Below are 26,381 nucleotides of genomic sequence, written 5' to 3'. Positions count from 1 at the left end.
CTGCCACGGCCACTATACAGACTTTTTTGTCTATTTTATCCACAATTGTTCAGTCTAGGGCAGGGGTAGGCAACCTCGGCTCTTTTATGACTCATGGACTTCAACTCCCAGAATTCCTGAGCCAGCATGGCTCAGCTTGGAAACCTCTCTCTTTCCCCTCAGCATGGCTGGCTCAGGAATTCTGGGAGTTGAAGTCCATGAGTCATAAAAGAGCCGAGGTTGCCTACCCCTGGTCTAGGGTGTTATGTAGCAGGTGCTTTTCTATTTGAATTTTGAAGTCCTAGAGTAGTTTAACTTCTTCGTTTTCTATTACTTTCTTTACTTTATGGCCCCACCAGTTCTTGCTTGAAGGCAGATGGTGTTTCTTGCAGATATTCCAATGCACCATTATTGCTACTTTTTCATGCTGTTGCTTGTAGCCAGTCTGGGCAAAACGAAGCCCCGCTGCCAATCCTCAACAGAAATGCTCACAACAATGAAAACCTCGGACAGGAGGAAGACCGCCGCCGGGCAGGCAGGCAGGCAGGCAGGCAGGTGTCTTGCTTGGCTGTGGCTTGGGGGGCACTTTTTCAGTGCCATTGTAACGTCAAACAGTCACTAAACGAACTGTTGTAAGTCGTGGACTACCTGTACTTCACCACTTTTTTCCCTTTTTTTGTCATCACGTTTTTGACCCCTTGCTAGGCGACTGGTGGTACTCGGATGTTGCCATCTCCTAAAAGCGGTACAATGGGTGAAAAGGTTGAAAAGCCCTGGGTTATGTGATCGCTATCAAGTTGGTTGGGGTTTTTTTTTGTGTGTTCTTTCATTTAGTGAGCTTGTAAAACGTAATAAAATTAAAGTAATGGTGCAAAGAGTTGACCGGTTGCCCAGAAAGCGATGTAAAATAGTATTATTAAGTGAACAAGGCTACAGTTATAAAGAAATTAGAAGAAAAATTGGTGGAAACTTAACCAAAGGAGGCATTTCTATTGTACGCTTTTCCCAAAAGGTTTCCACAATTTTGGCCACTACTGCACAGTTGATGTGTTTGGGATTTATATTCCTGATACCTCAGGGGTTCTAGATTATAAAAAATGCAAATACAGGCTGTCCTTGACATACATCTACAGTTGGGACTAGGATTCCCATTGCTAAGCAATGCGGTTCTTAAGCGAGTCAAACATGATTTTGCCATCTTTTTGCCGTGGTTTTTTAAGTGAATCACGGCGGTCGTTAAGTGAATCCCCCACTGACTTTGCTGGTCAGAAGCCAGCTGGGAAAATGGCAAATAGCAATTACATGACCCTGGGGCAACCATCGTAAATACATGACTTTTGCCAAGTTCCCAAATTTGGATCGCGTGACCCTGGGGAAAGCTGCAATAATCATAAATGCAAAGATCAAGTCACGTGCCTCTCTTTCAGGGCCATTGTCATTTCAAGCAGTCGCTAAACGAATGGCTGTAAGTCACTGAGCTGTAGGCATACTGTACGGTATGCTATTTCTATAAAACCTGGATCGTGCTCAAGCTTCAACCCTATCAGAATAAACTTTGGGGAACAGGACGAGACTCAGAAAAGTAATTTTAAAAATGAGATAGTGCTTCTCATTTTAGATTCCATGTCATCTAAGTCAGCATTCCCCAACCTTTCCGGGATGGTGTCCCGGTGCGAGGGTGGGGCAGGGGAGGAAGAGGAGATGGTTTTATGAGAAGGACAGGCATGTGCGCGTGCGTGTACACTTGTGTGAGCAGTGAGTATGCGCACCTGCTGTTCGTGCGGGTGTGGCTGCATGCATGCATGCTGGCCCAACACTCACGCGGCCTGGTTGCGAGTAGACCATGGCCCACAGGTTGGGGACCCTTGATCTAAATTGCACAGTACATTACAACCTCTAAAAAATGGGGCCCCAAAGGAGGAATTTAATTTAACCCTGATGCAGGAAAATACAGAAGGCCAGGAACTGCAAGTAGAAAACGCAAGTCCTGAGAACAAAAATTTGGCAAAGAACTGAGAAAGGAGCGTGTAGAAGAGCTGGCGGGAGATATTGTGACTGTGCTGAGGAAACTTTCAGAGGCAGAACTGCAGAAGGTTAGACTGTAAATAACACAAGGAAACAGGAGAGCGGATATAACAAGAAAAGCTATCGGGTTTGAAGATAAACCCAGCGAAGAACCTGTGTAAAAAGACAGGAAGAAATGCCTCTTCCGCTCCTCCATTTACACAGTGATTCTTTTAAAAGATCTGTATGCCATTCAGATTGTCTAGTCAACAATTAAATCTCATCCTGTTTTTAACTCAGGAGAGGCTTATTTCCCCCTTATTTGAATAAAGGTGAAAGTACACGCCAGTGGTGGAATTCAAATAATTTAACAACCAGTTCTATGCAGGGTAGGAGGGGGTGGCTGCTGCCATGAGGCAGGGGGGGAGGGGGGGAGCTGCCCCATGCACCCCGCAACCACTTACCCTGCTGAAGGGCCCCTGCAGCCAGGCCATGCAAAGGGCAAACTTTAAAGAAAGTTAAACAGTATGGCAGCGAAAATCCAGCATGGGGAAAAAAAACTGGTTTTTTTGAGACGCCAGACTAGCGTACATTCACATGCCTCCAATCCTGTTGGTTGCTGCAAAACCAGATTGGAATCGTTGAGCCGCTCCTTCCAGCCTATTTCAGAGCCGGTCTAAAAGCGAAGGGACTGGTTCCCACCCCACCTGTGAGCATTTCTGTTGAGGATTGGCAGTGGGGGTGAGGTGGGGGGGTGTTTGGTTTTTATCTCCCCCCCCCCGTCTGCTGGGTGGTTGCAGCAGGTTTTGGTCACTTCACATGACCCTGGGACACTGTGACCGTCATAAATATGAATCAGTTGCCAAGCATCTGAATGTAAATCACAAGACCCTGGAGATGCTGCAACATTCCAGCTGATCGGCGCTTCTTCTGGGCTCAGCAGAAGCGCCAGGATCAGCACCGAGCTCCAGCTGGAGCCTGGCGCTGATCCTGGTGCTTCCGCTGAGCCCTGCAGCTCCAGCCGTCTCTCGCTCAGGCTTACGTGGTGTTGCCACCGGTTCAGCTCATTCCCCTCCCCACTACCACTTTTCTAGGATGGTTGCGTACCACCTGCCAGGTGCCAATGTACCACAGGTGGTACCCGTACTACTGGTTGAAAAGCCCTGACATAACACACTGACAAATGTCCTCCTCTCAGCTTCAATTTGTTGTTGTTAGCTGCGAAGTCGTGTCCGACCCATCGCGACCCTATGGACAACGTTCCTCCAGGCCAGCTTCAATACATGACATCAATAACTGAATCCTACTGTGATCTGATTGGCTCATTGCCAAAACAAGATGACACCTGATTGGCTCTCTAAACACTCATGCTCATTGGCTACAATCAGATGAAGGAAAGCTACCGGATATCAACCTCAGCAAAACCGTGCTTCCTTTTTCTGGTTATTTGGCTATCACTTTTCATAGAATACAGTACAAATAATTGAACAAACTATCAACCTCAGCAAAACCGTGCTTCCCTTTTCTGGTTATTTGGCTATCACTTTTCATAGAATACAGTACAAATAATTGAACAAACTATGTTGCATTACATTTTTGATTAAATTATCTTTCATTGGTATATAATTTTATGGTACTACTCCCCCCAAAAAGTGGTGTTATTAGCCATCAAACCTCAAAAATACACTTTTCCCAAAAGGTTTTCATAATTTTGGCAACTACTATGCATAGCATTGGGTTGGGGAAAGGCAGAAAATGTCTTGCTGTGCAGGCATATTTCTCACATGGCAAATCATAGCTCTTTCTCCTTAATTTCAGTTGTTTAAGACTAGAAACAATTACAGGTAGTCCTCTAATTATGACTACAATTCAGCCCATCATTTCTGTTGCTGAGCAAGATGGCTGTTAAGTGAGTTTTGCCCCATTTTACAACCTTTCTTACTATCATTAAGTGGATCTGGCTTCTCCATTGACTTTGCTTGTCAGATCGTCACCAAAGGTAATCACATGATCCCCGAGCACTGCAACCATCATAAATACACGCCAGTTGTCAAGTATCCCAATTTTGTTTACATCTCCATGGTGATGCTACAATGGTCATAAACGTGAAAAACGGTCATAAGTCATAAGTTTTTTCAGTGCTGCTGTAACTTCGGTCACTAAACAAGCTGTTGTAAGTTGAGGAGTGCATGTATGTAGCACTGGCAACAGCTGTTGGAATGTTTTCAAGAAAAATGCCTTCATTTCTCCATAAGATTACAATTACCTGACCCGAATTCAAATAAAAATTAAAAGCGAGCTTGTTGAGATCACAATGTGGCAAGAAGCAGAAGACAATACAATATAGAATATTTTATTTTACAGGATAGAGGACCTGGTAAAACAGATGACAGCAAGAGAAATAAGAACAATAATACACTGGGAGAGGTTTTCCCAGTTTGTTAACCTCAATGAGAACCTTTTTGTATAGCCAGGAGATAACCCACAGCCCTTACACTGTGCTAGGTTGTAATGGAATATATTTGATGTTGATGTATTGTAACATACTTGTATGAATGTTACTGAACGTATTTAGATATCATTTAAAGCTTGGCACAGTGATGGCGAACCGGTTAGAGACTGAGTGCCCAAACTGCAAACCAAAACTCACTTATGTATTGTCGGGTGCTGGTTGGGCGTGGCCCGTTGGGTGGGCGTGGGCCATTGGGTGGGCGTGGCTGTGGTAGTAACGGCAGACTGGGTGGGACTAAAAAGTTCAATCAATTCCAACTTTGTGAGATTTTTTTTCCCCGCGAGAAGTCGAAATTGATTGATTGAACCTTTTTTTTTTTTGCACAGGTGGCGGAGGCCTAAAGCGAAAAGGTTTTATAAAACCCATCTGAAGGCCTAGGACTGGGGCGACGGTGCACGTGCCCACAAAGAGGGCTCTGCGTGCCACCCGTGGCACCCGTGCCATAGGTTCTCCACCATGGGCTTAGCATTATTATTGTAGGTCTTCATTAAATTATGGCTGAATAGAATGTCTCAACCAAACCAAATGTGTCCTTTTTTGATAGATACGCAGGAAAAACATCTCTTTATAGAAACCATTTTTTTCTCTATGGGCGTAACCAAGTTCTTGGTTTTCTTCATACATACATATCTAATGACTGTAATCTCTTACCCTTCACCAAAATCCCTAACATATTTTGCCTTAAAAATGGATTTGATTATATGCCATCAAGTTGGTTTGACTTAGAACCCATGCAGGTGGATTTTCTCTATGAAGATCTGTCCCCAACCCACTCCTTTAGTCTTCCATTGATGAACCCATCACCACTTTAAGTCCATCCACCTTCCTCCTGATCATCCTCTCCTTCTGTTTCTTTCCACCTTTGCCAGTATTACAACCTTCTTCAGAAAGCCAGATCTTCATATAGTGTGTCCAAAGTAGAATAATTTGAGTCTGGTCATTTGTGCGTTAAGTGAGACTTCTGGATTGATATGTTCAACGACCCACTTGTTTGTTTTCCTGGCTATCCACAATATTTTCAATGTTCTTCTTCAACACATGCATCCCAAAAACATCACTCCTCCTCCTATCCTGTTTCTTTTTAAAAGTCCAACTTTCACTTTCCTAGACTATCGCAGATCCTTGTGGATATAGGCATATCACCACATATCGCTGCAGCGGAATATCTTTTCCATTTAAAACAATTATGTAGCAAAGTATTTACTGATTGCTTTGTTGAAAGAGCATTTATACTCTTATGCTTCACTGTCTGAAAACAAAGGGCGGTTTTGTCATTGTCACGCGCACCAATCAACAGTCTGAAACGAAGAAAAGGTGGTTTCATACTTATCATAAGAACTAATAAATCAGCAAGTGACTTCGTTGTTCCAAAGCTTGATTCTCTGAGTAATATTATCTATCCGCCACGTGTTGATTCATCAGATCCATAAACTGCTTTTTTTTTAAATGTCCACATTTGCTTGGAAGTAATTGTGAAAGAAAAGAAACATTTTCAGAGTCTCTGAGCAATTGAAAAATGCACGTCTCAAGTTACACTTCCTTCAAAAATCCCTTTGCCATTCTTCACTGCTCCAACTGCTAGACATCAGACAGAAGTCTAATCTCCCAAAGTTTTCTTCTCTTGTAAAAGGACTGATGTATAACACATTCAACATTCCTCATCTTCTGGAACAACAGAGTAGAATTCTGGGTAGATATATCTTTAATTTAGAGAAGAAAGGAATTGCTCCCAGCTTGCTTTCGTGCTGTGGCAATCCTAGTCTGAGCATAGCAGCCCACCTCTGAGATCACCCCCAAAGGGAACAGAGATATGTTGCCATCTGGAGCCAGAGGGAGAACCTGTGGAAAAAATGAAGATTGTAGATAATGCTGGGGAAGGTAACACAAACCTACAACCTAAGTCCTGTATGAGCAACATTTCGTGTATATTATGGGATTTGCAGCAATTTATACATAATATAGGACACTGAATTCATTAAATTGAATGTTTTCTTTAACAGTTGTTATGGGGGTATCTTGGTACACCCATGTTACACCACTCCTGCGCGAGCTGCATTGGCTTCCAGTTACCCTCCAAGTGTGATTCAAGGTGCTGATAATCAGCTTTAAAGCCCTACATGGCTTAGGCCCGGGGTACTTGCGAGATGCCAATGTCAACCTCCCATCGCCCGGTTCGCTCCCATAGAGTCAGCCTCCTCAGGGTGCCGTCGGCCAGGCAATGCCAGCTGGCGACCCCTAGGGGGAGAGCCTTCTCTGTAGGCACACCGACCCTCTGGAATAAACTGCCCCGGAGCTGCAGACGGCCTGACCTTCGATCCTTCCACCGTGACCTAAAGACCTGGTTATTCCAACAAGCGGGCCTGGACTGCTCATAGTTTTAAAATTTGGTTTTTTATTGGTTTAAATTGTTCTTATTTCTTATATTGTTTAATCCTCTTTTAATTTTTGTATTTATATCTTTTAACTTTTTATTGTTGTGAGCCGCCCTGAGTCCTCAGGGAGAAGGGCGGCATATAAATTTAATAAACCTAAACCATTTAGTAAACCTAAACTAGCAAAAATAAAATAAAATAAATCCCTGGCCCACTTGATTTATTTCCCTGGCAAAAGATAAATTTCTAACTCGGTGACTGCAAAAACACGTTTGCACATGCAGCATCCCTATGGAAACGTTTCCAGCTCCATAACTTCCCTTTCCTCTCAACTTACCTTCTCCATGTGGATCCAAGATGCCTTCTCTCCGTGAATTGAGACTTGTGGGGCTTTCCATATTTTCATAGGAGTCGGCATCTGTAGCGGGAAACGTGTTATAGATTAATTGAATTTCCAATCCCAGTTTACGACAGTGGGATTTTTGGAACTGGGAAGTGTTGGAGCTATCCAAGGAGTTCAGTGTTAGTCATTTTTTCCCCTGTCATGTCCTTAATACTAGGCTTTCCAGATACTGGAGACAATCACAAAGGCTATAGCTTTAGATTTTAAATATCAGAAATAAATTGAATCTAGCATACTTCTGAGTTAACATTTCTCTGTTTGTCTAACTTTGGACCGATGCTATTTCTTGAACCAGCTGATTAACAAGAAACCTTGTGCTTCCTGTGTAGATTTCCAGATTTAAACCAGAGGCTTGGAAACATTAGGCAGTTTTCTTGGCAAACTTTTGGAAGTGGTTTGCTTCTTGGCAGTGAGAAAGAATGACTGGCTTCGTGCCTAAAACAGCACTCGAATTCACTCTCCCAGATTCTAGTCTGATGCCTTAATGACTACACCAAACTAGCCCTTAGAAATCATCTATTCCAACCCTTTGATTCATGCAAATTCCATTAATACTTGGATTGTTCAGTTTGTCACAGATGGTGCAACAGATGTACAAATGGTTTCCTCCCTCTTTGGTAAGATAACAAGCAGCTGTAGCTTTCTCTGGTGTGGATTCTGCTACCAGTTTTTTTCAAACTAACAAATGAAAAATTGGAAAAACCCTTTAGGAGTGCTGCTTCTTATTTTTCGCTACCATTGACTAACTAGATCTCCTCCTTTATTGTCTGGAATGGATGTCTGAACAGTGAAAGAAAACGCATTGCCTGCTGAGTTTATGTCTAGGCATGACTGAAATCCAGAAACATTATCAGACATAACCAAAACCATAGTTAGAGTGCAGGTAGTCCTCAACTTACGTTCGTTTAGTGACTGTTGGAAGTTATAACGCCACTAAAAAAAATGCGTTATGAGTGTTTTTCACATTTACATCCATGGCAGCATCCCCATAGTTGTGTAATCAAAATCTGGACGCTTGGCAACTGGCATGTATGTATGACGATTGCAATGCCCTGCGATCACCTTTTGTGATCTTCTGACAGAGTCAATGGGGAAGCCTGATTCCCTTAACAACGATGTTACTAACAACTGTGGCAAGAAAAGATCGTAAAATGGGGCAAAACTCATTCAGCCACTGTTGCTTAGCAACAGAAATTTTCGGCTCAATTGTGGTTGGAAGTCAAGGACTAGCTGTAAGTTAGAAACTGTTCTGAAAGTTACACAAAGGAAAATTCTGTCAGGGAAGAGAATCAGCAATAACAAGCATAGACAGTATAGATTAGTAACAAGTCTCTTTGTTCCATATTTTCTGTCTCGGCCAAGTTCCTACGGAAAGAAGCAAGTTAAAAACAAGTATGTTTGGCCAAGGACAAGACTGTTTCTTTTTCTCTAAATCAGCTATTGTTCCTAAATAAGGAAACCAGGAAGATGACATACGGTATTCAATTAGTTTGACAAATGTGCTTGTTTGCTTGCAAATGTTTTCTGCTCTTCAAACAAAATATCCTATGTTCGCAGATCAATAAAAGCTCAAAGTGCTCTTCAAGCAACTGTTGGTTTTTCTCCATCTGCCACACAGTTTTAAATGCAAAACAGTCACCCACTGTAATTCACTGCAATACCATGGCTTTGAAAAACATTCCTTTTTGCTGCTTGTTCTTAATTGTTCAGAGGAACAATTCTTAAGTTTACGCCCAGCATCTAATGGAAGTAGCTTTACATCTTGCTATGGGGGGTGAGCTATTGCCCCCCGTAGATAGGGTGCGCAACTTCGGGGTCCTCCTAGATTCACAGCTCTCTTTAGAAGATCATATAGGAGCTGTGATTAGGGGGGCCTTTGCCCAGGTTCGCCTGGTGCGCCAGTTGGGGCCCTATCTGAACCGGGATGCCTTGCGTACAGTCACTCATGCGCTCGTGACCTCTCGTTTGGACTACTGTAATGCTCTCTACATGGGGCTGCCCTTGAAGACCACTCGGAGGCTCCAACTGGTACAGAATGCAGCCACGCGAGTTGTGTTGGGAGTCTCCCGATACTCCCATGTTACACCTTTGCTCCGCGAGCTGCATTGGCTGCCGGTTGCCCTCCGGGTGAGATTCAAGGTGCTGGTAATGACCTACAAAGCCCTACATGGCATGGGTCCGGATTACCTATGGCAGCACCTGCTGCCGGCGTCAACCTCCCTCCGTCCAGTGCGCTCCCACAGCGTGGGCCTCCTCAGGGTGCCTCCGATCAGAGAATGTCGACTGGTGGCCCCCAGGGGGAGGGCGTTCTCTGTGGGCGCACCAGACCTGTGGAACCGCTTGCCGGTTGAGCTCCTGATGGCCCCCGACCTTCGCTCCTTCCAGCGGGATCTAAAAACCTATTTATTTGAGCAGTCCGGCCTGGTCTGATGGGTTTGGGGTTGGGTTTTTAATATGGTTTTAACTATTGTATATATCGGGCATAAATTATTTAATTGTTTTTTAACTTTTGTACTTTGTTTTTTAATATTTATTGCCCTGTACACCGCCCTGAGTCCTTCGGGAGAAGGGCGGTATAAAAATTTAATAAATATAAATATTATTTGAAGGGGTAAAATAACTATTTTATTTATATGGATTTATATCTTGCCTCTTCTTCAGAGGTTCAAGATGGCAGGCACAGCACTTCCTCTCCAGAACAACAACTTTATGAGATAGGTTAGGTTGAGAGTGAATGATTGGGCTAAAGTCATCTAGTGATTTTTTTTGGGGGTGACTTCAAGTCAGTCCCTATAGTCTTGGCAAAGCAGGGCTTGAAGTTTCTGCTTCTCAGTTCCTGCAACCAACTTCCTTCCTAGAGAATCCAGGATACTCACCCTCTTCATTGCTTGTGTTGGTATGCAGGTGAAACAGCTTGCTTGCGGTGGGGCATAAGGATCCATTCATCTCTTCATAGGATTGAGAGCCTGATGAACAAAGCAGGATTTTCTCAATGTAAGGTAAAGGTAAAGGTAAAGGTTCCCCCGCACATGCGTGCTAGTTGTTTCCAACTCTAGGGGCCGGTGCTCATCTCCGTTTCAAAGCTGAAGAGCCAGCGCTTGTCCAAGGACGTCTCCGTGGTCATGTGGCCGGCATGACTAGACGCCAAAGGCGCACGGAACGCTGCTACCTTACCACCGTAGTGGTCCCTATTTTTCTACTTTCATTTTTTACGTGCTTTCGAACTGCTAGGTTGGCAGAAGCTGGGATGAGTAACAGGCGCTCACTCTGTTACGCGGCACTCGGGATTCGACCCGCCAAACTGCCGATCTTCTGATCGACAAGCTCAGCGTCCTAACCCACTGAGCCACTGCGTCCCTTCTCAATGTAAGGCTAGGTTAATTACTCCTGATATTATCTATCTGGTAAATATTACCAGCCCCACAGCCACGTTTTCATCGTAGCTTGATGGGACGTTTTCTAAGCAGCCTGTTGAATAGCATCTCAGTCCCTTGATCCACATCATTTATTATGTTCACCAGTGACCCATTCGCAATGGGATTAGGGCCAAATGGTTGACAGCAGATGAAGAGGGTAGATGAAAGAAGGGGCACGGTGGCTCAGCAGTTAAAGATGCTGAGCTTGTCAACTGCAAAGCTGGCAGCCCAGATTTGAGACCTGAGCACCACACAATGGGGTGAGTTCCCATTACTTGCCCCCTCTCCTGCCCACCTAACAGTTTGGAAGCATGCAGATCCGAGTAGATTGATAAGTACCACTTAGGTAGGTAGGTAATAGCATTCTTTGTGCCTTTGGCCACATGACCACAGAAAATGTCCTCAGATAACGCTGGTTCCCTCAGCCACAAAACATAGATGAGCACCATACCCTAAAGTCGGGCATGACTGACAGGGAAACCTTTACCTTTTTTACTTTCAAATAAATTCAAGGACTCACACTTTGAATATCGAATTATATTCTTGCAGAATGCTTCTCACTCTTAGCAGCTATCTTGCTACTGTTGCTTTGCTGTCATTTAAACTGAAAAGCAATATTTTTGAAGTAATAAATCTGACCTACCTTGTTTTGAGTTCTTTGTATCTAACACTTTTCAATTATTCTATTTTATTTTATTGTATTTATTGTATTACAGTAACAACAGTAAACGTATTTACTGATGTTATCAGCAATTCGGCATGGCAATCTAATCTGTTTGTTTTCCAATCTGAGAACACACGGGTAGTTGCCAAGCAACCCAGGTTGTCATTATTGCACAGGGCAGCAATCAGCTCTTGGAGGTGAAGGACTGTGCCAGGTGTTGTAGCTAATTGGAGTTGGCAATAGAAGCAGTTTAGAATAAATCACGGTACAGGTAGTCCTCGACTTAGACGACCACAATTGAGCCCCAAATTTGTGTTGCCAAGTGAGACGCATTTTGTTAAATGCAATTTTGCCCCATTTCTTGCCACAGTTTTTAAGTGATTCACTGCGGTTGTTAAATTAGTAATACGGCAGTTAAATGAATCAGATTTCCCCATTGATTTTGCTCGTCAGAATGTTGCAAAAGGTGATCACATGATCCTGGGACAGTGCAACCGTCATACATATGAGTCAGTTGACATACATCTGAATTTTGATCACATGACCATGGGGAAGTGCTGCAAAGTAGGAAAAAAAGGTCATAAGTCACTTTTTTCAGTGCCATTGTGTCAAGGTAATGATTTAGAAGCTAACCAGCTTGTATAATGTGAGATGAATGATGCAATCTTATTTATTTATTTTATTAGATTTATATACCGCCCTTTCCCGAAGGACTCAGGGCGGTTTACAGGGTATTTAAAACAAGAAATACAAAAGTTAAAAACAATTTAAAAAATTACATCAATTCCTGAAAAAAAAAGTAAAAACCCCAATTAAAATTAAAATTAAAATTCTCAGCCTGGGCCAGAGAGCTCGAAGAGCCAGGTCTTCAGGTCCCGGCAGAATGAACGGAGGTCGGGGGCAGTCCTGAGCTCCATGGGCAGCTGGTTCCAGAGGGCAGGCGCACCCACTGAGAAGGCTCTCCCCCTGGGTGTTATCCGCTGGCAATCTTTTACCGGCGGCACCCTGAGAAGACCCTCCCTGCGGGAGCGCACTGGACAAAGGGAACTTGATGCTGGCAGCAGGTGTTCCCTCAGATATCCCGGACCCAAGCCATTTAGGGCTTTATAGGTCATCACCAGCATCTTGAATCTCACCCGGAGGGCAACCAGGAGCCAATGCAGCTCGCGGAGTAGAGGTGTTACATGGGAGTATTGGGAAACCCCCATCATAACTCGCGCGGCCGCATTCTGCACCAACTGAAGCCTCTGATTGGTCCTCAGGGGCAGCCCCATGTAGAGAGCATTGCAGTAGTCTAAATGGGAGGTTACGAGAGCATGAGTGACTGTGCATAGGGCATCTTGGTCCAGGTAGGGTCGCAAATGGCACACCAGGCGAACCTGGGCAAAAGCCCCCCTGGTCACTGCTCCTATATGGTCTTCAAAATTGAGCCGGGAGTCAAGGAGGACGCCCAAGTTGCGAGCCCTATCAATGGGGGGTAACACCTCACCCCCCATCGTTAAAGGTGGAATGGTCTGGAATGACTTAGGAATGACTCGGCAGGAGTCTGTATCTCTTTAAGAGCTTGAGTATAAAAGGGAAGGCCTTGCTGGAGTCTTTCTCTCTCCTCCGTTCCTTGCTGTAATTGCTGTGTATTGGAGTGTGCTGAATGACCGTGTGTATGTATCTTGTTTCTAGTGTATATGGTGTAGATAGTGTAATATAAGATAGGGCAATATAAACCAACATTTAATACAGACCACCGTTTAGTGTATTTATTCCTGGGTGACCTCAGCGCAATAAGACTGTGCATGCTCTGACACGTTGTAACTTTGAACTGTTTCTAAATGAACGGTTGTAAGTCGAGGATTACCTGTAGAGTATCTGCTCAAAGGGATTAAGACACCCTTGGACGGATGCAGGACAGATCAGAGCTTCAAAACATGGGAGATGGGGGGAAATTCATGTCCTCATTAAGAAATGAGAGGTAGTTTTTTTTTATTTATGGCCATTTGGTTAGCAACTGTTTGAAGTTATGATGCTGCTGGCGGGAAAAAGCGATTTATGACCGGTCCTCACACTTACAACTATTGATTGATTGACTGATTGATTTCAATTTATATACCGCCCTTTTCCCGAGGGACTCAGGGCGGTTTACAGGGCAGATTAAAACAATACAATATATACAAGTTAAAATAAAAATTAAATTAAATAGCCCCCCAAAATAAAATAAATAGAATAGAATAGAATAGAAATAAGGAAATAGAGTTGGATGCATTTACGACCATCTTTCCATCTGGCTTCCAATAAGCAAAGCCAGTGAGGAAGCTGGCAGAGAAGGTTGTAAGTCCTAGTCATGTGATGTCTCGCTTAATGACTCTGGTGAAAAAGACTGTAAAATCGGATGTAGTCACATGATGCCTCGCTTTACACTCACTCGGTTTAATAAGAAAGTTTCTGGTCCTTATTGTGGTCTTAGGTTGGGGACCACCTATATGGGTAGTCCATAGTGGGAACAGGGCAAGATTAGAAGACTTCAGAGGATTTATATAAAATGCATTATGCTCAGTTGTCTTTCCGTAGAGGCTTTAAAAATGCCAATGCATTTTTCCATGCATTTCCAATTACATATGTAGGAGGGAATTGAAAAAAATAATAAAAAGATGGTAATGCTATAATCAAACTGGTAGGGTATGAGAAGAGACCCACGCGAACTTTGGAAAAAATATGGTTCACTAAAATTCTCCTTTTTACTTACCCGTAGAAGGTTCACTGCCTCCATCCTGCCTGTCTTTATGGATATCCAGTGCCAGCTGTAAGCGTAAACCTGCAAGCAGAGATGGATAACGATAGCCAAATGGCATTTTATACTGCATTTACAGAGATGTCATTCATTTAAACCTTAGAACAGAGCTTTCCTATCTAGTAATCTTTATACTGAGTGGCCCAAACCCCCAAGATTTCCACAAATGGGGTACTGTATAAAAAGAATGCCATTTAACTAATTGTGTTCCCCAGAAGTGGTATAAATAGACTGTCTCTTACACAAGACTTAATATTTAAGTAGTAGCCACTGTTTCTAATTACTCTATTTTGTGTACTTAATATTGATAAAACCTCTTTGGGAATCATTGTGGCACTGGGATTTCATCTTACCCATTATATATCAGACTTCTACCAGTCTAAGAAACGTCAATTTCAAACTCCACTGATTTGATGGTATGAATTGATTTAAATAAGTTTGATATAAAATAGGTGTTTTTAAGGCCTTAAGAGCACTCGTTTTTACTTCTTCCTCCTGCTTATCCACTTATTTTCTATTTCGAGTGTGGCATTATAGTTTGAGCGGTATTATAAATCTAAGGTGGTATTATATATGGGTTGAGATTGGTACTCTGGAATAATGTAACCCCAGAGTATTTACTCTATAGATCCCAGAAACTCACTATCATAATCTAGCTCCTATTTCTCACTTTAATGTACCTTGCAGAACCGTGGTGGAGATGTATGAGTGGAGGGGAATAGCTAATGTACTTTAAGTTCTATGGAGGAAAGGCCAGATAAAATTTAGGCAGTATTAGTACCAGAAGAAGCCCCCAACTTACAACTATTACTTTAGCAGCCATTTGAAACTGCAACGACTCTGGAAAAAGTAGTCCTCAAACTTATGACCACTGCATCACCCCACCCCCACCCCACAGTCACATGATCAGAATTCAGGCACTAGGCAAGCAACATGTATTTATAACAGTTCCAGAGTGTTGGGGTCATGGGATGGCTATCTGAGCCTTTCCCAGCTAGCTTCTGACCAGCAAAGTCAATGAGTGAAGCTGGATTCGCTTATGTGATTTCCTGTAGTGATCTGCTTAATTGCAAAAACGGTTGTCAATTGGGTGTGACTCATTGAGCAAGTGCCTCACTTAGCAATGGAAATTTTGGTACCGTTGTGGTTGTAAGTTGAAGACTATCTGTAATACAGTGGTGGGATTCAGCCAGTTCGCACCACTTCAGCAGAACCGGTAGCTAATTTTGTGTCGCCCAGGCCCAGAATGGACTTCTGGAAGCGGCATTCACACAGAGAACCGGTTGTTCACATATTTGAATCCCATCACTGCTGTAATAATATTAATAAATAGGCCTAGAAACAGATTGGCTTTTGCTGAGAAGATGGAGACATGTCCTGCATTTGGAGATAACTCATTCTGGACTTTGCAATGTATGGCAGTGAAAGCTGGACCATAAAAAAGGCTGAGCGCCAAAGAATTGAGGTCTTTGAACTGTGGTGCTGGAGAAGACTCCTGTGAGTCCCTTGAACTGCAAGGCGATCAAGCCGGTCAGTCCTAGAGGAGATCAACCCTGACTGCTCTTTAGAAGGCCAGATCCTGAAGCTAAAACTCAAATACTTTGGCCACCTAATGAGAAGGAAGGACTCCAGTGAGAAAAGCCTAATGCTGGGAAAGGTTGAGGGCAAGTGAAGAAGGGGACGACAGAGAATGAGGTGGCTGGATGGAGTCACTGAAGCAGTAGGCGTGAGCTTAAATGGACTCCAGAAGATGGTAGAGGGCAGGAAGGCCTGGAGGAACGTTGTCCATAGGATCGCGATGGGTCGGACACGACTTCGCAGCTAACAACACAACAACATTCTGGACTTGGATTTTTTCCCAGTGTCTGTTTAGTACCTGCTATGAGTCGTGCTGTACCAGAACTCATAGGACACTCTTCTTCCAAATTTATATAGTTTTCATTGTCTGTTGAGTAAATACAGTAGATTATCACCAGCAGCCCCATGATTAAATAACGTTGTCAGCATCTTATGTAGTCAGTTTTTATTGTGAGAAATAACCTTAAAGTTCTCATAAGCCATTCAGGGTCACTTGATAATGAGATGGGTGGCCTATAAATTTAATAATAATAAATAACTAAAGCCGTAAGAAGGGCAAATGAGGAAAACAATGTTCCTGCAGTAATGTGATGCTTCAAAATCTGCAGCTGTCCCAATGGCATGATGTGAACGTTCCTGAGAATGAGGATTTGCAAGCAGTAGCAGTGCTGAAGTATCTTTACAATTTTGCAATCAATATAGTCAATATATTTGTTAATTTCAAAATTCTGCAGGCATCTTTGTTTGAAAATAGTCTAGATTAGAATAAAGAACAAGAATTAAGCATTCTGGACTAGGGGGGAAAAACTAAATCCTCAGTATGACAATATCCACTTGGATTATTACAGCACTGTACTTCTAGCTGTCTATGAAGATTCTCAGTCATCTAGGTCATAGATTTTATTTTATTTTTTATTACATTTATATCCCGCCCTTCTCCGAAGACTCAGGGCGGCTTACAAGCTTAGCAGTAGCCTTCATTCTATGTATATGCCTGCTTATTAGGGCTTTCACACACACACACCAAGCGGCATTATTACAAAGTCAGCTTATTGCCCCCAACAATCTGGGTCCTCATTTTACCTACCTCGGAAGGATGGAAGGCTGAGTCAACCTTGAGCCTGGTGGGATGTGAACCTGCACTAATTGCAGGCAGCTGGTGTTACTTAAGGAGGCATCAGCCCACTGCTCCACCAAGGATGGATAGATAAGAAAATGGACAGATGCATCAAAAGTGCTTTTTATTTTTGAAAAGACAACTGGACTGATTTTTTTGAGGAAAAAGAAAATGTTTCGCTTCCTATCCTGGAAGCTTCATCAATTGTATTTGATGCTGTGGGAGATGAAGGACAGTTATTGACAGTTGAGATTAGTTGGTGGGAGGGGGAATGATAGGTTCTGACAGGATGGTAGTGGTGGAAAAATGGAAAGTTTGTGTGTCCTCTTTTTCCTCCAAAAAATCATTCCTGTTGCCTTTTCAAAAATGAAAACCACTTTTGATGTACTGCTACGGTACACTTCACATTACCTGTAGCTAAAAACGCCTGGGTATGTGTGAAGATACATTTCAACACATGCAGAACACCAGCTTCAGAAAACCAGTTGGCTTTCCTGTCTATTAGTATTGGTCAACCTTGGCAACATTAAGATTTATGGACTTCAGCTCCCAGAATTTCCCTTCAGCATGCTGACGTGAGAATGTTGTGATTCAGGGACAGCCTGTGGGTTCGGCAGTTGGGTCGGACGACTCAGAGGAGGAGGGGGGTGTTGAAGACCTTGCTGAGGGGGTTGAAGATCTTGCTGATGATAGCCCTCAGCCAGGCCCCTCCCACTTGGTCACCACGGAGACCCAGCTGTGTGAGCCTGACAGTGTGGATGAAGATGACCCACAGCTGGCCCTGTTCAAGGACGCCCGATGCAGGAGGCAGTCAATTAGGAGTAAACAGAGGAAGGCAATGGGGCTTCTCGGAAGGAGGCAGAGAGAAGCCATGCCCTGAACTCTATATAAGGGGAATGTCTGGGAGGGCTGGTTTGCTGAAGGCAACCGCTCGGATGGTTCATGTTTCTTAAAGCTCCTGTTTTCTTGGTTCGTGTCTTGTTTGTTTTTGTAGCTATAAATTTGGCAGGCGTAATTCCAGCCTCTTGCCGGTTGTAAAGGGGTTGTCCCTGCCTTTTCTGCAGGGCCGGTAGCAGGCTGGTACAGAACAGAGAATTTGGGGAACTGAATTCTCCACATCTTAAAATTGACAAGTTTCAGAAAACCTGATCTATATCAGGGTTATGCTTGTGCTTTCAACTTCCATATCAAATCCAGACACTACCTTCAACAACGGGGTCTTGGTCTTGGGTCAAATTCTCAAGGATCTGTTCAGTTTTGTTGGAATACCATGAGCCATCTGTGGGACATAAGAAAGCAACAATTAAGACTATTCTACCAGGATCTTATCATGACACCTGCATTCCCCTTTCTGTCAAAACCCTCATATACTTCTCAATACCTAAGTTCCCATTGCGAAGATCAAACTTCACCTTGTCCTTCTTATTTTCATAAATGAGCACATCTATGATAGAAAAAAGAACAGCTGTCATTTTAAAAAATAGAGGAAGTAAAGGATGGCTGTTATTGCTTTGCATACTGTTTATGAAACATATCTGGGGAAGAAGGGTGCGTCCTCTTTCTAAGATCTTGAGGAGCTGTGGACCACTCTTGTAGCAATGGTTTAAAGGACTTCTCCACTTGTACCTCACCACGGCACAAACTTGCTCTGGCAACATGTGTTTTCTGTTGTGTCCTTGTGATGAGGCCTTCATCTTATCCACAGTCTTTTCCTGATTGATGTTAAAATATTATTTTCCCCCTTATTCTAACCCCATCTACAGTAAAGGTATCCTCAAGGCATGTCAGTTCTATTACATTTTGTTACACATTTCCTTGGAGGGGAATCAATCAATCAATTACTCTCTTAGTGATTTGAAAGAGAGGCCCTAGGGACAGGATAGGGTTGATAAGGAAAGGAAATTTCAGCCTAGTGCTCTTCTCATATTCAAAGATAGGTGGATGGTCCTGGCAACGGAGTAGAAAAGAAGGACTGTAAAACACTATCTCTAAAATTGTTTGATTATTATATGCCATCAAGTTGGTGTTAGATCTTATTGACCACGTAGATAGATTTTCTCTAGGACAAATCTTTCACCAACCTGTTCTTTCAGATCTTCCACACTATCGTTGGCCATCCTTTTTTCTTTCCTTCCACCTTTCCCAACATTATACATCTTTAGAGAGCTAGCTCCTTGCTTATTGTTCCTAATTTGAATCTAGGTGTTTGTGCCTCAAGTGAGAGCTCTAGGTTGATTCGTTCACTGATCCATTGTGTGAATGGCCCATTTTGGGAATTCCGTGAGTTGAAGTCCATAGAAATGGAAGTCGCTAAGCTTGGGGTACATTCATATGGAAAGCGCTAAGAGCAGACATGTCAAACACAAGGCCCGGGGGCCGGATCCGGCCCACGAAGTGGTTTCATGCGGCCCACGAAGCCATCCTGGAAACAGTGAGGGAACAGCCCCCACTGCCTTGGCCCTGGCCCAGAGACCCTCCTTCTGCCAGAGACCCTCAGATCTGTCCCACTCCTGCCCAGGCCCCCATAGGCACCCTTGATGTGAACGATGTAGAGCTGGCCACGCCCACCCAGTAGGCCATATGCACTCTAGCCACGCCCACCCAGTAGGCCACACCCACCCAGGCCACACCCACCCAGCCCCTTGAGGGCAACTGCAATGCTGATGCGGCCCTCAATGAAATTGAGTTTGACACCCCTGGCTAAGAGTATTGATACTGAGATATGGCCACAAGGCATGCAGAACACACAGTGTATCTAGGTTTGGATGAGCGCAAGTGTGCTTCTTAAGTCAAGATGTTGGCTGGTCATTAGTCCAGTTCAGAGTAGAGAGTTCAGAGTATAGGTCCTCAGCTTTAATAAAGAAACACTGCTTGTACCTCAGTTCAACTATTCCAACTTAAAGGTGAATTTTAATTTTGAAACACTGTTTATTATACCATAGCTTCTTTGGCCACTTCCACATGGCTGCCGGCTTCGCTGTTTTCCATTTTTACACTGGTATATAGCACCCAGAAGCTTTTTCAACCTTCCCTTTCTTGCATTGGCTAGTACTTCTCCAGCCAACTAGGGAAGTGGGGGTGGGGAGCATTTTAAAACCAAGAGGGAATTGGTGTCTTCTCCATTCTTGCTCTTTCTTTTACCAGTAAGGGAAAGAAAAAAGACCCAACCCATTTTAGCAAATCTGCTCCTATACTTATTCGGGATGACAGGTAGGGGAATAGCTGGAAAAAGAGTGGAATTCCTGGAGGCAAAATGAGGTGGCATTTCTATTGGAGCAGAAGCCAAGCCAATTAATAAACTTTTCTTCCCAAGGTGTCACTCCCTTAATAGGAATCCATTATTAATCCATTCTTCCAGATCAAGGTTTTCCAATCCTGTGGGTCTGAATCCACCTCAGCTTTGCTTCAAGTACAGGGTAAATTCCTTGCTCTCTCCTGTCCAGCTTGTTCTATTCAGAGCAGGAGCATCATATTTCAGATAAATGGGCTGAAGGCATATACAGTAGAAGGAATTAGAGATTAAAAGGCTGGCGTTTGTGTATTTTGTCTCTACCTGCACCTTTCCACACTCATGTTGTGGATAAACATCTGAGAGAGTTTGGTATACAGGTCCTCGACTTATGACTATAATTGGGGCCAGAATTTTGGTTGATAATCAAGATGAATATTAAGTGGATAGTATCCAATTTTACATTTTTGGCCCCAAATTGTTAAGTGAATCACTGCAATTGCTAAGTGAATCGTGCAATTGTTGCGTGACTCTGGCTTGCCCCAGTGATTTCGTTTCGTCCAATTGACTTTGAAGGAGAGAGAGAGAGAGAGAGAGAGAGAGAGAGAGAGAGAGAGAGAGAGAGAGAGAGAGAGAGAGAGAGAGAGAGAGAGATGCTGCTTTCTGCTGCTTCCTGCGGAGATGCAGCAAAGGCAGGAGCCCCGCCCAATACACTTGTCAGCTTGTTGGAGAACAGCGTGAAGCCAATCTCTTTTTTACACACACACACACACACACACACACACACAGAGAGAGAGAGAGAGAGAGAGAGAGAGAGAGAGAGAGAGAGAGAGAGAGAGAGAGAGAGAGAGAGAGAGAGCGCTGCTTTCTGCTGTTTCCTGTGGAGATGCAGCAAGGGCAGGGATCCCGCCCAATAAGCTTGTCAGCTTGTCGGAGAACAGCATGAGGCCAGCTGGCCAGGTAATAATAATAATAATAATAATAATAATAATAATAATAATAATAATAATAATAATAATAATAATAATAATAATAAGTTGGAAGGGACCTTGGAGGTCATCTAGTCCAACCCCCTGCTCAGGCAGGAAACCCTATACCATTTCAGGCAAATGGCTGGCCAGTCGCTTCTTAAAAACTTCCAGTGTTGGAGCATTCGCCACTTCTGGAGGCAGGTTGGTCCACCGGTTAATTGCTCTAACTGTCAGGAAATTTCTCCTTAGTTCTAGGTTGCTTCTCTCCTTGATTAGTTTCCATCCGTTGCTTCTTGTCCTGCTTTCAGGTGCTTTGGAGAATAGCTTGACTCCCTCTTCTTTGTGGCAGCCCCTGAGATATTGGAACACTGCTATCATGTCACCCCTCACCCTTCTCTTCGTTAAACTACACATACCCAATTCCAGCAACCATTCCTTATATGTTTTAGCCTCCAGTCCCTCAATCATCTTTGTTGCTCTTCTCTATACTCTTTCTAGAGTCTCAACATCTTTTTTACATCGTGGTGACCAAAACAGGATGCAGTATTCCAGGTGTGGCCTTACTAAGGCATTGTAAAGTGGTATTAGTATTTCACGTGATCTTGATTCTCTCCCTCTGTTAATGCAGCCTAGCACTGTGTTGGCTTTTTTGGCAGCTGCAGCACACTGCTGGCTCATATTTAAGTGATTGTCCACTAGGACTCCGAGATCTCTCTCACAGTTACTACTATTGAGCAAAGTACCACCTATACTATACCTGTGCATTTGACTTTTCCTGCCTAAATGTAGAACCTTACTTTTTTCAACACTGAATTTCATTTTGTTAGCTAGCACCCAGTGTTCGAGTCTGTCCAGATCCTGCTGTATCTTAAGCCTATCTTCTGGAGTATTGGCTATTCCTGCCAGCTTGGTGTCATCTGCAAATTTGATGAGTTCCCCATCTATCCCCTCATCCAAATCATTGATGAAGATGTTGAAGAGCACTGGGCCCAGAACAGAGCCCTGGGGCACCCCACTACACACTTCCTTCCATGTAGATGCAGTTCCATTGAGGACCACACGCTGAGTACGGCCTGTCAGCCAGCTATGAATCCATCTGGTGGTGATGCTATCTAACCCACATTTTTCTATCTTATCAAATAGTAAGCCGAAGATCAGAAAGAGAGAGAGAGAAGAGAAGAGAAGAGAAGAGAAGAGAAGAGAAGAGAAGAGAAGAGAAGAGAAGAGAAGAGAAGAGAAGAGAAGCGCAACTGCCTCTCTCTCTCTCTCTGCAAATGGTGGAGGACGACTGGGAGCCGCAGGAGAAGGCTGAAAGACCTGCATGCGGCTCCAGAGCCACGGGTTGCCGACCAGTGACCTAGAGTCACTGCAACCATCATAAATATATGTTGGTTCCCAAGCCCTCAAATTTGAATCTTATGACTGTGGGGATGCTGTAATAGTCATACGAGTGAGGATCAGTTGTAAGTCTTTTTTTTTCAGTGCCATTTTGAATGGTCACTAAATGAATGGATATACATCGAGGACTATCTGTACAAGATTCAGGATTCCCCATCTCATACACATCACAACTGAATGTTTAATATTCTCCTTCAGTATTTGTTTTTAACCTACCCTTAAAAATTGTAGTTCTCTGCCCACAAATGGAATAGGGTTTTGCTCCTATCCAGGCAACCTTACTCATTCAAAAAGCTGCCGAAGAAAGAGGGTGCAGGGGGGATCTGTACAAGATGGTCAAGCAAATCAAGAAGGGCATCTGGACCCCACGGTCATGACCAGCATCTTGACTTTTTAAAAAAACTTTTTGCAGTTGCCCCTGAAAAGTTCATCAGCTCACTTCACCAAATCAATGAAACAATCTTACGTGTTTACATTAGGAAAGCAAAACTTGTAAGAGAAATTAGTTTACCATTCAGAGTTACATCCCCCGGTTTCACTTCTTCTTGAGCATTTTCATAGTGTTCTTCATCTGAAGCAGAATCAAACAAGATGAAAAAGGTTACAAGAAGTCCTTGAGATATGACTGGTCACCTAACTGCAGTTTGAACTGATGACACATCCCCCTCCCCAAACTACATTATGACCCCATTTCAGAGCTATGGCCATTGCAGTACCCTGTGGTCATTCACCCTTAGGACTGACCAGAGGGACACTGCAAACCTGCTGCCTTTCTCCTAAGGGGCACGGGACGTGAATTTTGTAATTTGTTAACTAACATAGACACTTTGTATCTTAATTTGACTTATTTTCTTTTTTAAAATGATATTCAAGTTCAGTACAGACTAGAACGTAGGAAAACTTGTATCCTAGGATTGTAAGGATTGATTAGACAATTTTTAACATTCCTAAACTGAAAAGATAATTTTCAGAAGAATATCCTGGAGATTATCTCCTGATAAGAAAAAGGTTCTTAGTGTCAACTTAGTGGCATTTGGTTATCAAGCAAGCTTTGTAGTTGATTTACTCTGCAAGAAGGGGTAACTCTTATCTTGACCGACCAACTTTCCTCTTTCATTTTTCTTTGTTGTATTAACTATCAAAAGGAATGTAAGATGGATCGTGAGGTTCTCCCTTTTCATAGGAAGATCTCACTTTATTAGGGTACCCTAATAAATTGCTTTAAATGATCTTCCGACTCCGTTGTTTATTGGGAAGTTAAACTGAGGCAGAACCTAGGGCCAGATTTGGCTATCACTCCCCTCATCCTGCCCTGCCTGGACCCTGCAGTGCTTGGGCTTCTTCCACCAGACGCCCATACCCATCCCACACTGACCTTTTGACAATCCCTGGACCTCTTGTTGGGGCAGGGGGACAAAATGGCAGCCATGGAGCAGATGGCTCCATTTTGCTGCCTTAATGCAGTTTGCAAGGGCTGCGGAAGCCTTCTGCAGCTTTCAGAACTTTTCTGTAGCTTTCAGCAGTTTTTCACACCACCGTGCAGACTTTGTTAAGGTAGCAAAATAGAGCAATTTGTCCCTGGCTCCCATGGTAATAATAATAATAATAATTTAATTTTTATACCGCCCTTCTCCCGAAGGACTCAGGGCGGTGTACAGGGCAATACAATAAAATACAATATATAAAAATTAAAAGAAATATTAAATACAGTAGCCCAATTAAATAGATTAATACAAAATGTTAAAATACCCCTAAACCCATCAGACCAGGCCGGCTAGTTCAAATAAATATGTTTTTAGGTCACGTTGGAAGGAGCGCAGGTCGGGAGCCGTCCGGAGCTCCACCGGTAAACGGTTCCAAAGGTCTGGCACGCCCACAGAGAAAGCCCTCCCCCTGGGGGCCGCCAGTCGACACTCTTTGACCGACGGCACCCTAAGGAGGCCCTCTCTGTGGGAGCGCACTGGACGAAGGGAAGTTGACGCCGGCAGCAGGTGCTCCCGTAAGTAACCCGGACCCGTGCCATTTAGGGCTTTATAGGTCGTTACCAGCACCTGGTAGCCAACCAGAAAGGGCTGCCATTTTGCCCCGCCCACTTTTTCTTCACTTTCATTACTGGTAGTACTTTCCTCTTCCACATTCTACTATGATGCTTCTAGTTGCCCAATTTAAAGCTTGGTCAGGAGCTGTGGTTTCCTTTTATTTTGGGGTGGGTTTTGTTTTTTGTTTTACCTTTCTTATGCCTGCATAGATTATATTTTAACACTGAGATGTTGAGTTCAGTTTCTCAGAACACTGTGCCACTGGAGTGCTCTACTAGGTAAATTGATGCCAACCATAACTAATACCGGTAAGTTCAGAACAGGGTAAGATTGCATGGCATTTCCTAATATAAACCAAATCATTCATTGATTCATTTGGCATTGCCCCAAAGAAAAATCATATTATGATGACCGTAGCATATGATTCCAACTTTCCCCACATCCAACCCTATATATCTCAAGAGAGTAATTTTTTCAGGTAAGAGATTAAGCTCTCAGTTGACTGTACATGTGGTGGTCACCCTGCGTCTAGGGCTTGAGAGCCAACTATTGACCTATAATTTCCTTCCCCATCTCATGCTGCCCCCACCCCTAACTTGACCCATTTTACCATCTGACTTCAACTCGGTTTCACTGTCAGGGCATTCATATTCTTCTTCATCTGCTGGGAAGAAAAGGAAGGAACAGTTATGCACAAATCTTGGAGTAGCTTTCTCTGACTGACATAAGGCATGGCTTCTCAGAAGTCAAGTCGCGTCCCCCTCGATAGTCTCAAGCAACTTGCAGGGGGACTCCCATCACGCTTGCACGTAGCAGGGAGCAAAGCCACAAGTGGGAGAGGTGTCCGAAACGTCTGTCAATCACAAATACTTTTATTATTTGTGTAGTTGTGAGGGTATATGGTTCCCTTCATGGGAAGGAGTCACACTAATTGATTCACTAAATAATATAGTGGTTCAGATTGGTTGAGAATGCTCTTTTTAAGGCACTGACCTCCTACATTAAGAATGGACTGCATGATACTACAGGTAGTCCTTGACTTATGACCATAATAGGGACTGGAAAGTTTATTGTTAAGTGTGCCGTTGTTAAGCAAGTCATCACGTGATCGCATCTGATTTTTACAAGCTTTTTTGCTTCTTGGTTTACACCATTTTGAACTAAAGTAAAAAAAAACTTACTTTAAATGTTAAACGCTCTTTCACATTAAAGAGCCATTCCCTACAAGCGTTTCTTAACCTCGGCAACTTTAAAATGTGTGGATTTCAACTCCCAGAGTTCCCCAGCTGGCATTCAATTCTGGGAGTTGAAATCCAGCCATCTTAAAGTTGCCAAGGTTGAGAAACACTGTTCTGTATGATTAAAAAAATAGCTTATCTGGTAGCAAGAGGGCATGGAAGCTTGTGAAAAGTTGTATTTTAAAATGAAACAAATATAGTCTCTTTTCCTTGTTAGGTTGGCACATTGATTAGTCAACTGTAGAAGTTACTGTAAATCACTCACAATGAAATAACTCCTTGTTTAATCATGCAAAAAGAGGAAGAGTCAAACTTATTTCCTTCCTCTACCCTCATCTGTGTTGCTTGTATCAAGAAGTTGCCTAGCTGAACCAGCTTGTTGCACAAAGCATGCTATTAACACTACTGGTGGCACCAGAGCTTTTTTTTCTCATAGAACGCTCAGAATGGAGTTCCGGCACCTTTTTTGGATGGAACCTTGTAGGGTAGGCAAGGCAGGTTGTATGACATGTGTGAGTTCCGGCACCTTTTTCTTTTACAAACAAAGCACTGGGTGGCACAATGCATGAAGTTATTCTGTGCAACTACCAGATTTACTATTGCTGTTAGTGATTGTAAGGTTTTGTTTTTTTAACCGTGTGAAGATGCAGAACTTGGAAGAGGAGAAGGAGACAGAGAC

The 26,381-nt window shown here is 43.3% G+C and overlaps 1 protein-coding gene across 2 annotated transcripts in view; it reads right to left on the bottom strand.

Moving 5' to 3' along the window:
• The window catches only part of LOC310648632 (tyrosine-protein phosphatase non-receptor type substrate 1-like), a 61,716-nt gene that overhangs the window by 29,509 nt on the left and 5,826 nt on the right, over positions 1 to 26,381 (bottom strand). For both annotated transcript variants that reach the window (XM_083376581.1, XM_083376582.1), the window contains exons 3-9: positions 25,075 to 25,128; positions 22,937 to 22,996; positions 18,209 to 18,271; positions 18,032 to 18,106; positions 16,009 to 16,077; positions 14,088 to 14,156; positions 10,147 to 10,236 (exon numbers count right to left, since the gene is read on the bottom strand). In XM_083376581.1, coding sequence (XP_083232707.1) covers positions 10,147 to 10,236; positions 14,088 to 14,156; positions 16,009 to 16,077; positions 18,032 to 18,106; positions 18,209 to 18,271; positions 22,937 to 22,996; positions 25,075 to 25,128 — 480 coding nt within the window. The remainder of the gene's footprint in view (positions 1 to 10,146; positions 10,237 to 14,087; positions 14,157 to 16,008; positions 16,078 to 18,031; positions 18,107 to 18,208; positions 18,272 to 22,936; positions 22,997 to 25,074; positions 25,129 to 26,381) is intronic.

This window comes from Vipera ursinii (assembly GCF_947247035.1).
Source record: "Vipera ursinii genome assembly, chromosome: Z".
In the NCBI taxonomy this organism is placed as follows: Eukaryota; Metazoa; Chordata; class Lepidosauria; order Squamata; family Viperidae; genus Vipera; species Vipera ursinii.
Note: the sequence above shows the minus strand (reverse complement) of the source record. Positions and strands in the feature narration are given on the sequence as shown.